At 35.7% G+C, this 13769-nt stretch overlaps 1 protein-coding gene across 11 annotated transcripts in view; it reads left to right on the top strand.

Annotated features, from left to right (window-relative positions):
* The window catches only part of LOC135224515 (E3 ubiquitin-protein ligase MYCBP2-like), a 1655355-nt gene that overhangs the window by 1274798 nt on the left and 366788 nt on the right, over positions 1 to 13769 (top strand). For all 11 annotated transcript variants that reach the window (XM_064263565.1, XM_064263560.1, XM_064263570.1 and 8 more), the window contains one exon: positions 12529 to 12645. In XM_064263565.1, the coding sequence (XP_064119635.1) occupies positions 12529 to 12645 (117 nt within the window). The remainder of the gene's footprint in view (positions 1 to 12528; positions 12646 to 13769) is intronic.

Here is a 13769-nt window from a genome sequence, read left to right as displayed (position 1 = left end):
TGTAACTTTCTTTTATAAAACTAGATTCAATGATATTCCTTTCCAATGCATTATTAGAACACACCAGCTTTTTTGCCCCTTCCAAGTTAATAGCATGATTGTTCTCACTAACATGTACAAATATACCACTATTTCCCTGTGCATATCTCACACATTGTTTATGTTGTTCTATTCTTTTTTCCAGTGCTTTCCCCGTTTGACCAATGTAAAAGTTGTCACAAGACTTACACAGGATTTTATATACACATCCTTTAGCATTGTCGGAGGAGTTCTTAATAAGTACCTGTTTCATTGTTGTATTGTTTTTAAAAACTACATTAACACCAAAATTCTTCAGGAGATGTCGGATATCTTTAATATTATTATTATAAGGTAGTACAAGCAAATTTTTGTTGTTGTAAGGTTCTTTTTGGTTTTGATACATGGGCTTGTTTTGCCGCTTCTAATGCATTGTTTAGTACATTATCTGCATATTTCAGTTTCTTGTCTGTATTCTGAACCTTATCTATCTCCTCATCTATATATTCTGGGCTACATACCCGTAGTGCTCTTAGAAACATGGATGCAAACACTGATCTTTTAACCTTATTGTTTTGTCCAGAATAGAAATGTACATAGGAAGAAATACTAGAAGGTTTTCTGTAAACACTATACTTAAACCCACTACTATTTCTCCGTATGAGGACTTCCAAAAAGGGTAGGCATTCATCTTTTTCTATTTCCATAGTAAATTTAATTGATGGTACTAATTGATTTAACCTGGCAAAAAAGTTATTTACATCTTCGTTCCCTGGCCATACACAAATTATGTCGTCAACATATCTAAACTAAGGTACATTGCATGGAATTATATTATTTCAAATTTTCTTTTCAAAAAATTCCATATGCAAATTACTTAGCACTGGGGACAGAGGGTTTCCCATTGCCATACCAAAATTTTGTGAGTAGAATTTTCCATTGAATTCAAATTTACAGTCTTTAACAAATAATTTTAACAGTTCAATGAAGGTGCCTTTAGAAAATGGAATATCCAGTTGTTTGTTTTCTAATAATACCGATAGAAACTCCAATAAATCATCAATAGGCACTTTTGTGAATAGAGGTACTGCGTCAAAGCTCACAAGTTTCGATTCACTATTAACTTGTACACTATTTAGTTTATCTGTCAAGTCCACATTATTCTTAATACAGTGGTACCTCGACATATGAAAGGCTCAACTTACGAAAAACTCGAGATACGAAAGCAAATACGAAAAATTTTACGGCTCTCCATACGAAAATTGCTCAAGTTACGAAAGGTTGTTGCTGTAAAGTCCCGAGATTCGCCCGGACCACCGAGAACATTTTTTAAACTCGTGTGCCGCCAACTGAGTAAACTTGCCACCATCCTCCCGCTCTCCCATTGGTTCCTGATGCTAGTCACCACATAAGATCCTGCTCTCCTATTGGTCAGCATCTACCCCTTGTGCTTTATGTATTCTATTGGTAAAAGGATGCTGTAAATTGAAAAACTTATTCATGCAATACATTTAATAAAGAAAAAATATTAGGTAAACATAGAATAAAGAATAGAAATGAATGGTTATTATGCTGTTTGGTAGTTTCAGTAGTTGAAGAGAGATAATGAAAATTTATGGCTTACTGTGTACTAGGAAAAGTGATTGCTTGGCGATTGTTCGGTACTCGTAAGTGCTGGATGTAAACAGAAGTTTGGAAGCTTTTTTTTTGTTTGTTTGTTTATTATAGTTAATGGTTACTTAATAATTATTTGAAATGTGTACACACAATACATTTAATAAAATAAATTGTGAATTAGATATCATAAAATATAAAATAAATCAGACTGCTATCATCGAAGCCAACAAATACGTATTTTTTAGAATTCTTCTTCTGTTTTAATATTACGTTACGTATATGTTTCATTATAGCTGTCAGTAACTCTGTATCTCTAATAGGTAAAGATAGAATAAAGAATAGAAATGAATGGTTATTATACTGTTTGGTAGGTTCATTAGTTGAAGAGAGATACTAATGAAAATTTATGGCTTACTGTGTCCTAGGAAAAGTGATTGCTTGGCGTTTGTTCGGTACTCGTAAGAGCTGAATAGCGCTGAATGTAAACAAATGATTGGAAGGTTTATTTGTTTGTTTGTTTGTGTATTATAGTTAATGATTAATTAATAATTATTTGAAATGAGTACATACTGATTATTTATAAATTTTATTGGCATGTTCTAAGCTTTTAGCTTCTTGGGTTTAGATGTCAGAATCATAGACTAGGCTACAGTAGCAACCGCTAACATAGGCTAGGCTTATTGCAAAGGAACATATGCTAAAGTCATAATATAGGGTAGAATACCACGGCAGGCCACCCCTCATCACGGTGGACGGGTCTTATTCACTCGATATTTAATTGGTGAAACAAGAATACAATTGCAACTCTAAGCATACCATTTAAAAGACTGAAGTTTCGTCAACATAATGTGATATATGGAAGCCCCATACGAACTAAAATAAGCATGTGAGCTCTTCGTAAAATATGTTTTCAAGGCAGTTTTGAAATCCAATATGGCGGCTACGTTTTGGATGGACGGTTCTCATCAGTGACGGCCACCATCTTTCCCTAGCCTTCCCAGCACTCATTTGAACAATGTTAGCGTATATATGTAACGTTTATTGGTCTTACTCAAGATTGCAGTTGTAATCAGCACAATAAAACAACATTTTGTTGCCTATATTAGTGAAAGTATGAAACTTGTTATTCCCGGGGTTATGGTTGGAACTGAATTCATTCTTACCTTGTAATCGGTGGTTTTTATCCTTACTGCCATCACAACTGAAACTCCACAGTGCTTATTTGATTGTAATTATACACATTTTGGTCTTAATTCACTCCACAGTGCACTTGAACCACGCTGTGGTTCCTGGTTCCTTAGCACTCACTCGGCAAACACAGTTACGTGCAGCAGACGACAACACTGATTATGAGATGCAAAGCTTTATTCCCTTAATTGTTTACTTTACTCAATATTTAGTTTCTTTACTTCAAAATGTTTATTTAATTCATGTCTATTATCCTTTTTTTGCAACCAAATTAACCCCCAAAAATTACAAATGTTTCGGATGTATACTTACGAGCAGACGACGTGAGGAAAAATGACTCATCGTTGCCAATCTAGTGGAGCGTCACACATACGCCGATGCATTTACAAACTGTTTCGATGAATTCTAGTTGTCATAGTAATGCAGTAATGATAAAATTGCTGTAATATGTACGTATATATAATACAAATAGATACTCTAATTTCACTTATTTCCCCGGTTTTGTGTAAGTCTTATACCTAGTTTGGAGGGTAAACACATACCAATTGACAACACTGATAAACAATTGAAGAGCGCAAAACGCCGCAAAGAATGCCGTAGTCCCCTTGAATAAGTGCTGGTAAGAGGTTGGTTTACGATTGTTGTGATGAAAGTGCCCCAGCGTCTATGGGTACAAGTGGTGTGCAGATTTAGCACAGGAAATGGGAAGTTTGTTGACACAAGCGACTCCGTAAACATCAAGATGGCGTCAATCTTCGAAACATTTTTAGTTGTAAGTAAAAATTTCTAAAGCGTTTTGGTGAGATTTCCACTGCCGTAGCCACCCTTTTCACTACCCTCTGTTTAAATCTTAAAATTTGGCCTTAATTTCTAACTTTGGAGAAAATACTTACTTCGAAAGGACAGTAGAGGTCTTTAGCTCCGTTTCTCACTAACAACAAGTCGCGACTGATGCCCATCTCCGGTGTCAGGACGCGTTATAATGTACTTTTTCGGAGGGTGGCAAGTGTTGAATGTAGGTGGCCTGTTTGGCCTGCTGTGATGTTTTACCCTATGCAGTAAAAATGGGATTGAACATTACATGCAGTTCAATATTACTCAATTATGTACAGTATTTTGCCTTTTTGTAGTCATATTTCTTCCGTCGGATTGGCATCGTAACCTTAGAACATGTTTTGTAGGCCCGGAAATATAATTTACTGGGGTGTTTTTGTAGGGCTTGGAACGGATTACCCATTTTACATGTAAAATGTGGTCCAAGATACGAAAAACTCATGATACGAAGGCCGCCTCGGAACGGATTAATTTCGTATCTCGAGGTACCACTGTATTGGCATTAGAGATGTTACCTACTAATGGGTTAAGGATATCCACTAAATATTTCGCTAATTTATAAAGAATTAAATAAGAACCCGATAGAAAGTGTGAATAGTGGTTTCAATAAAAAAGTGAAAAATCTGTTTAAAGGTAACGAAAGCTTTATAAAGATGGTGTGTGTGACCTCTCCATCGCTACCGTTTATGTATGGTACGATAAAAACCCATAAAACAAACTTCCCTGCCAGACCAGTTATCAGCTCAGTGGGTTCCACATCTTATAAATTAGCGAAATATTTAGTGGATATCCTTAAACCATTACGTAGTAGGTAACATCTCTAATGCCAATATTAAGAATAATGTGGACTCGATAGATAAACTAAATAGTGTACAAGTTAATAGTGAATCGAAACTTGTGAGCTTTGATGTAGTATCTCTATTCACAAAAGTGCCTATTGATGATTTATTGGAATTTCTATCGGAATTATTTGAAGACAAACAACTGGATATTCCATTTTCTAAAAGCACCTTAATTGAACTGATAAAATTATGTGTTAAAGACGAAATTTGAATTCAATGGGAAATTCTACTCACAAAATTTTGGTATGGCAATGGGAAACCCTCTGTCCCCAGTGCTAAGTAATTTATACAGTGGTACCTCGACATACGAAAGGCTCAACTTACGAAAAACTCGAGATACGAAAGCAAATACGAAAAATTTTACAACTCTACATACGAAAAGTTTTCAAGATACGAAAGGTTGTTGCTGTAAAGTCCCGAGATTCGCCCGGACCACCGAGAACAATTTTAAAACTCCCGCGCCGCCAACTGAGTAAACTCGCCACCATCCTCCCACTATCCCATTGGTTCCTGATGCTAGTCACCCCATAAGGTCCTGCTCTCCTATTGGTCAGCATCTACCCCTTGTGCTTTAAGTATTCTGTTGGTAAAAGGATGCTGTAAATTGAAAAACTTATTCATGCAATACATTTAATAAAAAAAAACATTAGATAAAGATAGAATAAAGAATAGAAATGAAGGTTATTATACTGTTTGGTAGTTTCTGTAGTTGAAGAGAGATAATGAAGATTTATGGCTTACTGTGTAAAGTGATTGCTTGACGATCGTTTGATACTCGTAAGTGCTGGATGTAAACAGAAGTTTGAAAGCTTTTTTTTGTTTGTTTGTTTGTTTATTATAGTTAATGGTTACTTAATAATTATTTGAAATGAGTACATGCAATACATTTAATAAAAAAAATTGTGAATTAGATATCATAAAATATAAAATAAATCAGACTGCCAACACATACGTATTTTTCAGAATTCTTCTTCTGTTTTAATATTTCGTTACGTATATGTTTCATTATAGCTGTCAGTAATTCTGTATCTCCATTAGGTAAAGATAGAATAGAGAATAGAAATGAATGGTTATTATATTGTTTGGTAGTTTCATTAGTTGAAGAGAGATACTAATGAAAATTTATGGCTTACTGTGTCCTAGGAAAAGTGATTGCTTAGCGTTCGTTCGGTACTCGCAAGATGGTAAGAGCTGAATGTAAACAATCGATTGGAAGGGTTTTTTGTTTGTTTGTTTGTGTATTATAGTTAATGATTAATTAATAATTATTTGAAATGAGTACATACTGATTATTTATACATTTTATTGGCATATTCTAAGCTTTTAGCTTCTTAAGTTTAGATGTCAATATCATAGACTAGGCTACAGTAGCAACCGCTAACATAGGCTAGGCTTATTGCTAAGGGACATATGTTAAAGTCCTAATATATGCAGTAAAAATGGGATTGAACATTACATGCAGTTGAATATTACTCAATTATGTACAGTATTTTGCCATTTTGGAGTCATATTTCTTCCGTCGGATCGGCGTCGTAACCCTAGAACATGTGTTTTAGGCCTGGAAATATAATTTACTGGGGTGTTTTTGTAGGGCTTGGAACGGATTACCCATTTTACATGTAAAATGTGGTCCAAGATACGAAAACCTCATGATACGAAGGGTGCCTCGGAACGGATTAATTTCATATCTTGAGGTACTACTGTATAAGGAATTTTTTGAAAAGAAAATTTTAAATAATATAATTCCACGCAATGTACCTTGGTTTAGATATGTTGACGGCATAATTTGTGTATGGTCAGGGAACGAAGATGTAAATAACTTTTTTGCCAGGTTAAATCAATTAGTACCTTCAATTAAATTTACTATGGAAATAGAAAAAGATGAATGCCTACCCTTTTTGGAAGTCCTCATATGGAGAAATAGTAGTGGGTTTAAGTATAGTGTTCACAGAAAACCTTCTAGTATTTCTTCCTATGTACATTTCTATTCTGGACAAAACAATAAGGTTAAAAGATCAGTGTTTCCATCCATGTTTCTAAGAGCACTACGGGTATGTAGCCCAGAATATATAGATGAGGAGATAGATAAGATTCGGAATACAGGCAAGAAACTGAAATATCCAGATAATGTACTAAACAATGCATTAGAAGCGGCAAAAAAGACCATGTATCAAAACCAAAAAGAACCTTACAACAACAAAAATTTGCTTGTACTACCTTATAATAATAATAATATGAAAGATATCAGACATCTGAAGAATTTTGGTGTTAATGTAGTTTTTAAAAACAATACAACAATGAAACAGGTACTTATTAAAAACTCCCCCGACAATGCTAAAGGATGTGTATATAAAGTCCTGTGTAAGTAGGATGTGTATATAAAGTCCTGTGTAAGGCTTGTGACAACTTTTACATTGGTCAAACGGGGAAAGCACTGGAAAAAAGAATATAACAACATAAACAATGTGTGAGATATGCACAGGGAAATAGTGGTATATTTGTACATGTTAGTGAGAACAATCATGCTATTAACTTGGAAGGGGCAAAAAAGCTGGTGTGTTCTAATAATGCATTGGAAAGGAATATCATTGAATCTAGTTTTATAAAAGAAAGTTACAATAATAATATGAACATTAGTCAAGGAATGTATAAACTTGATCCTTTAATATTAAAAGAAATTTGTAAACTGTTTAAATTTTAAGGTAGGCTGTAGAGATATATGGAAATAGGATTATTATATTTGTAAACACAGTAAAAGGGGGCTGTAGTGGTAATGAGATGTTCAACCCCGCCTCCCTGACATCTGTCAGGTGTGGACTTGCTGTCTCTTACGGTCGGTTCCCTAAGCGGTAGTATCCCTTGAGAATTTATTGTAAATTTTAGCCAAATGATTATTGAAAGCCACTCCTACCTTGACACCTGCCTGTGGGTGGATCTGCAGTCTCAAACAGTTGGGTGTATGTTCGTCAGTACTGTCTCTGTAGTATATGTACTTGTGAATTCTAATACTATGTATCAGTCCTTTGTCAATGGCTTGAAAATAAAGCCGAAACCGGTCAGGACATACACCCTGTCTCTTATTTTTTCAGCCTGTGGTATATATATATATATATATATATATATATATATATATATATATATATATATATATATATATATATATAATATACATATATATATGTATCTATGTATGTATCTATGTATATATGTATAAGTATATGAATATGTGTGTATGTATATATATATATATATATATATATATATATATATATATATATATATATATATATATATATATTATGTGTGTGTGTGTGTGTGTGTGATATATATATATATATATATATATATATATATATATATTTATATATATATATATAATATATATATTTTTATATAGATATATATATATATATATATATGTGTGTGTGTATATATATATATATATTATATATATATATATATATAGATATGTATGTATATACGTTGGATGGGGGAAGGGGCCCACCTACGTTGATGTGGATATGCCCGAACCTCCGCCTGGGTTGAGGGAAGGTGCCTATTCCCGATTCGGTGTGCCCTCCTGTCTTGCTGCTCTGGCACGCGATGCAGTTCCTGGCCCACTCCCGGGAGTCCCTCATTATGCCTTGCCAAACGAACCTTTCTGTCATGAGTCTGGTTGTTGTGCATGGTGACGGGAGTGAAAGATCATGGATCACGTCTAATACCTGCTTCCTCCGGGTGGCGGGTATCAGGGGGTGTGGGTGGCCAGTGCTGGTGTCACAGAGGAGCGTTGTATTGGAAGGGCCGAAGGGAATGGCCTCCCATCGGAGGGTGGTGATGGTAGTCCGGTAGGCTGGTACTTCGGAGGTTAGGCATAGAGATTAGCCCACCCGGCCCTCTGAAAAGTTCTATTTCAACCCTCTCGGTCTGCAGGAGGTTGGAGGGCAGCTGTGAGTGACCTACAATTAGTACTTTAAAGACCATAAGCAAGCTGTCATTGCTCGGGAGCTGGATCTTTGGGACTATCTGGTTCAAAAGACCAAAAATGTTGTAAATTATATTGCGACTGACTTACCGGTTCGTGCCTGATGTAAGTGGCTGATACTCTTAACTTAGGGGATAGGCCCCATCTTGTGCACAAGGACAACTTGAACAAAAACACAACTGAGTTTTACAATTTTATTACAAAAATATGTTATGTATGCTCATATTTACACTCTTAAATTATTCATATGAAAAATGCACTCACACACACTACTCATATCATATATATATATATATATATATATATATATATATATATATATATATATATATATATATATATATATATATATATATATATAATACAAAGAGGGAGAGAGAGAGAGAGAGACATGTTTTATAATTTTATACCCAAAATATATTTCAATTCTTATTCCTATAAGAACATCTTATATAGTCAAACAATTATAAATAAATAAAAAAGCAATTAAATGAAAACAAACAAAATGTAAATCAGTGAACTTACTTGGCTGGCTTATTGAACATGTTTTATATTTTATACACACAAAAATATATTTCAATTCTTATTCCTATAAGAAAATATTATCAAATCAAAGAAACAATTATAGATAGATAAAAAAGCAATTACATGAAAAAAAATGTAAATTTGTGAACTTAACTTGGCTGGCTTACTCGGAATGTACATCCTAAAGGGACAGCAGCCCCTAAATGAGACAAGGTGTTCGTCAACGGTGAGATGGGGCCCAGGGGAGTAATTCTTCTGATAATTAGCCACCACATGGTCGAAGAGTTTCCAAATTGGGGCAAGGCGATTTATCCTTGCCCTCTCTGCTCTGGTAGCTGAATTGTCGAACTGAAGAACGATCATCAGCAGGGCAAAACGACACTTGCTCATTGTACACTGGTACAAAGGAATGCCCTCTGGAAGGTGTGATTGTCTGACCTTGGTGCCAACATTATCATGATCCTAATGAACGCCTTCAGTTTCCTCAGGTCCATGTCCCTGAGGGCAACATTGCCCTTATGATGATAATTATTCCTCAAATGGGCAAGTCGATCATTGTAATGCAAAACAATCCCCGCTTGCATGTCGTCAGACAAAAAGAGCGAGAAAATGTTGCTCACTCTTACCACCCCAGCGGTGGCATCGCCGGGACCCCCCCGGTTCAATCCTTGGCATAAACAAAGGGGAGAGGGAGGTATTCGGATCTCTCTGCCACTTCATCCCATCACGACCATCAACAACCTCAGGTCCAATGCACTGTATAGGAGCTTCCCGGGCTGGCTGGACATCACTCCTCCTCTTCCTGCTCATAATCTCGACTGGGGAGAACACGTCCTTTTCCCGAGAGGTTGACGGTCCAGGTGTAGGTGTGGCAGTTGTCGTTGTTGGTGTTATAGTAACAACAATGGGGACAGTCCCACTAACCCTGAATGCCTCCCCCCGTCGGGGTCGTCCCCATCCCCTAGGGAGAGGTCAAGAGGTACAGCCTCCTCTTCCCTCTCATCTTTCTCCAACTCAGCTTGTCCCTGATTTGGGTTGTCCGCGTCCTCTTCTTCCACAAAGATGGTGGCTGCCTCCTCCTCCTCGCCCTCAGACTCAACCTTCAGGTTGTCCTCAGTGTCACTTTCAAATTGAAAGAGAAGTGCATTGATAGCATCTTCACCCAGAGGTCTGTCTCTTTGAGGCTATTGCTGATAACTGGAAAAAAGGCAAGACATTAGAAATGAGCACTTGAAGGAAACTGACATATGATCATATATGGGCATCTCAGCCAATGCCTCGAGCAAGCACTTGATAAACACACTGTCCTCCCACATATACCAATGAAATACAAATCTATACTAATTAGTTATATAAAATAAACACTGTCCTACATGAATTTAGTTATAACTTTGATTTTTGCAAAAAAAAAAAAAAAAAAAAAAAAGCTGACAATTTGGCATTCAAACGGAATTGGACGATATGGCAACTTAGGGCATCTCAACCAATGCCCTGGGCATGCATGCAATAAAACAAAATCTCTCCACATATTCTAATAATAAAACAAAACTATACTTATTATTTATATAATAAACACTGTCCTACATCAATTTAGTTATTAAAACTTTGTTTTTCGCAAAAAGCACAAAATGTGGCACTTAATGGAGTTGGACCATATGGCAACTTAGGGCATCTCAGCCAATGCCCCGGGCATGCACACGATAAAACACACCATCTTCCCACATATTCCAATAATGAAACAAAACTATACTAGCATGATTACTGTTCAATATGCAAGGTTTACCTAATAACTTTGCTCTTTGAAAAAAACCCAGAAAGTGATACTCAAAGGAAAATGGACCATATGGCAATATATGTCATCTCAGCCACTTCAAAGGTCACGCATGTGATACACACACCATCCTACAACATTATGCACACACTCCTACATGAATTGAGTATGTAATAACTTTGCTTTTCGCGAAAAAACACAGAAATTGGCACTCGAAGGGGAATGCACCATATGGCCATATTACAGCGTGTCAGCCATGAACAAAGGCATTCATATGATAGATACATCATCTTCCAACATATTCCATCGTTACAAAACTCTACTAGCATGAACACCATTTGATATGCGAGGTTTACTTAATAACTTTGCTCTTTGCAAAAAAACCAGAAAGGGGCACTTGAAGGAAAATGGACCATATTGGCGATAAATGGCATCTCAGCCACTCCCAGAGTCACGCATGTGATATGCACACCATCCTACAACATTTTCCAATATGACTAAACTATACTAATTAGCTATTATGCACACTGCCCTACATGAATTGAGTACGTAATAACTGCTTTTTGCAAAAAAAGCACAGAAATTGGCACTCGAAGGGGACTGGACCATAGGGCCATATACGGCATGTCAGCCATGAACAAAGGCATTCATATGATAGATACATCATCCTCCAACATAGTCCAGCATTACAAAACATTACTAGCATGAATACTGTTCAAATTGCGAGGTTTACCTAAAAACTGCTTTTTGCAAAAAAACAAAAACAAAGTGGCACTCAAAGGAAAATAGACAATATGGCGATATATGGCATCTCAGCCACTTCGAAGGTCGTGCACGGCGTAGATACACCATCCATCCAGGCCTTCCAACACAACAAAGACACATGACTATACACGCTGTTAATTGAGAAATGGTTATGCAACAACTTTGATTTTCAACCACCTACCTCTTAAAGGTGCATGCTGGTCGACCTCAACCCGAGCAATTCTCAGAAAAAGGGGAAGCACTTGAGGCAGACCTAGGCAGCTCCGCACACAATCATGGCTTGTAGACAAGTGACCGCCTGCAGGTCGATCACACCCAGATTCCACACAGGTGATAATTAATGGAAAAAAAATTTGAAAGAGCGACCCGTCGCACTTATTCAGGGTTAATGCTGATGCCTTCCCTCTTCACCTCCCTTTGTGCATCTCTATCTTGAATCTCTAAGCTTGTGTCTGCCAGAGCATGGAATTCTCAATTCCACTGCCATGTGTATCTATAATTCCCTTCCTTTAAGTCCTACCACATATTACTTCTGGTTTTGAATTCCACATGTTTGATGTGTTACTGTAAAAAATTTTCTGTGTAAGTGTACATGTTTTTTATGTGATTTTTCTAGCAACTTGTAAATTTAACAAGATTGATGTTGTTTGGAATCAACTCTTAATGACTGATCACATCTGCGATTGCATAAACCGAGATGCAGTTTCTGTAAAAATTTACTAGCAACACTTTTACTATACAGGCACAAGTAAATATATGAATGGTGGATGTTAACTTCTGGAAAAGGTTACCTTTCCCATTTGAAATGTACACGGAAACTCATTCACCTGTTGATTGTTTATGAGATTTGGACTCCTGTAAAATTTATTGTGTATTGCATTTTCCAGTAGTTACAGAACTTGGTTTCATGCTGATGTTGACTTTTATTCACTGTATTTTTATGTCCTAGATTTTATTTTAAAAAGTCTTCTTTTCTTCTGTAGAACAAACTAATACCAGTCAACAAGGATTTGACTTCACCCATGCACAAAGCAGTCCCATATTTCGACCATTCCAGCAACCAGCTTTTAGAAGTGACCCATTTGTGTTTGGTGCAATAAGTAAGTGTTCCACTTTGTTTAGAAATTTTTTACGTGTTTTTCTTATTTTTTGACAAATTTATCTGAAATTAATTTTAAGCCTGGTTAAAGCTATAGGAGCTTTATTGTTTTTTAGGCAGCCTCAAGATATATATATATATATATATATATATATATATATATATATATATATATATATATATATATATATATATAATAATATAAACAGGCAGTCCTTGGTTAATGGCGCTTGTCTAGGGCCATAAAATTGGTAATTTATGGCGCCTTAATGGGCCAAGTTTCGGTTATTGGCACCATAATGTGCCAATAGTAGAGTTACGGCGTCATAACATACTTAACAGAAACCGTTATCTGTTTATTGGTGCCATTAACTGAAGCTTGGTGCCGCAAGTGATATCAGCACCCAATGAGAACGGAACAGCCTCTGATAACTGGAGACTGCCTCTATATATATATATATATATATATATATATATATATATATATATATATATATATATATATATATATATATATATATATATATATATATGTATATGTATATATATATATATATATATATATATATATATATATATATATATATATATATATATATATATATCTATAAACTTACAGCCTCACTTGTTAGCCAAATCGTTAATGTCAATGTCATCCTGATTTCTTTCCTGTCCACTGGATGGTGGTCCAATCCCATGAGGGGACAAAATTATTATCAACTAAAAAATTCCCCTTTGGTTTACATATATGAAAATATATCAATTCCGAGGTAGAGCGAATTAGATATTAAAGGACATTTGTAGCTCGGATAATTTATATGAATCACAGTGATTTGATAATTATTCATAATATGGCTACGTTTGTCAAATGTTCGAATTGGCTCACATTGTAGAGGGGGTTGGATATCGATTCTAATTACGAATAACCGAGTTCGACGGTGAATCGTTAACATCAGTGTCATCCTGATTTCATTCCTGTCCGCTGGACGGTGGTTTGATCCCATGAGGGGACGAAATTATTATCAACTAAAAAATTCCCCTTTGGTTTACATATATGTAAATTTATCAACTACGAGGTAGAGCGAATTAGATATTAAAGAACATTTGTAGCTCGAGTTATTTATA

This window comes from Macrobrachium nipponense, chromosome 12, assembly GCF_015104395.2.
Source record: "Macrobrachium nipponense isolate FS-2020 chromosome 12, ASM1510439v2, whole genome shotgun sequence".
Lineage (NCBI taxonomy): Eukaryota > Metazoa > Arthropoda > Malacostraca > Decapoda > Palaemonidae > Macrobrachium > Macrobrachium nipponense.
This window is presented reverse-complemented; position numbering and strand designations above follow the sequence as displayed.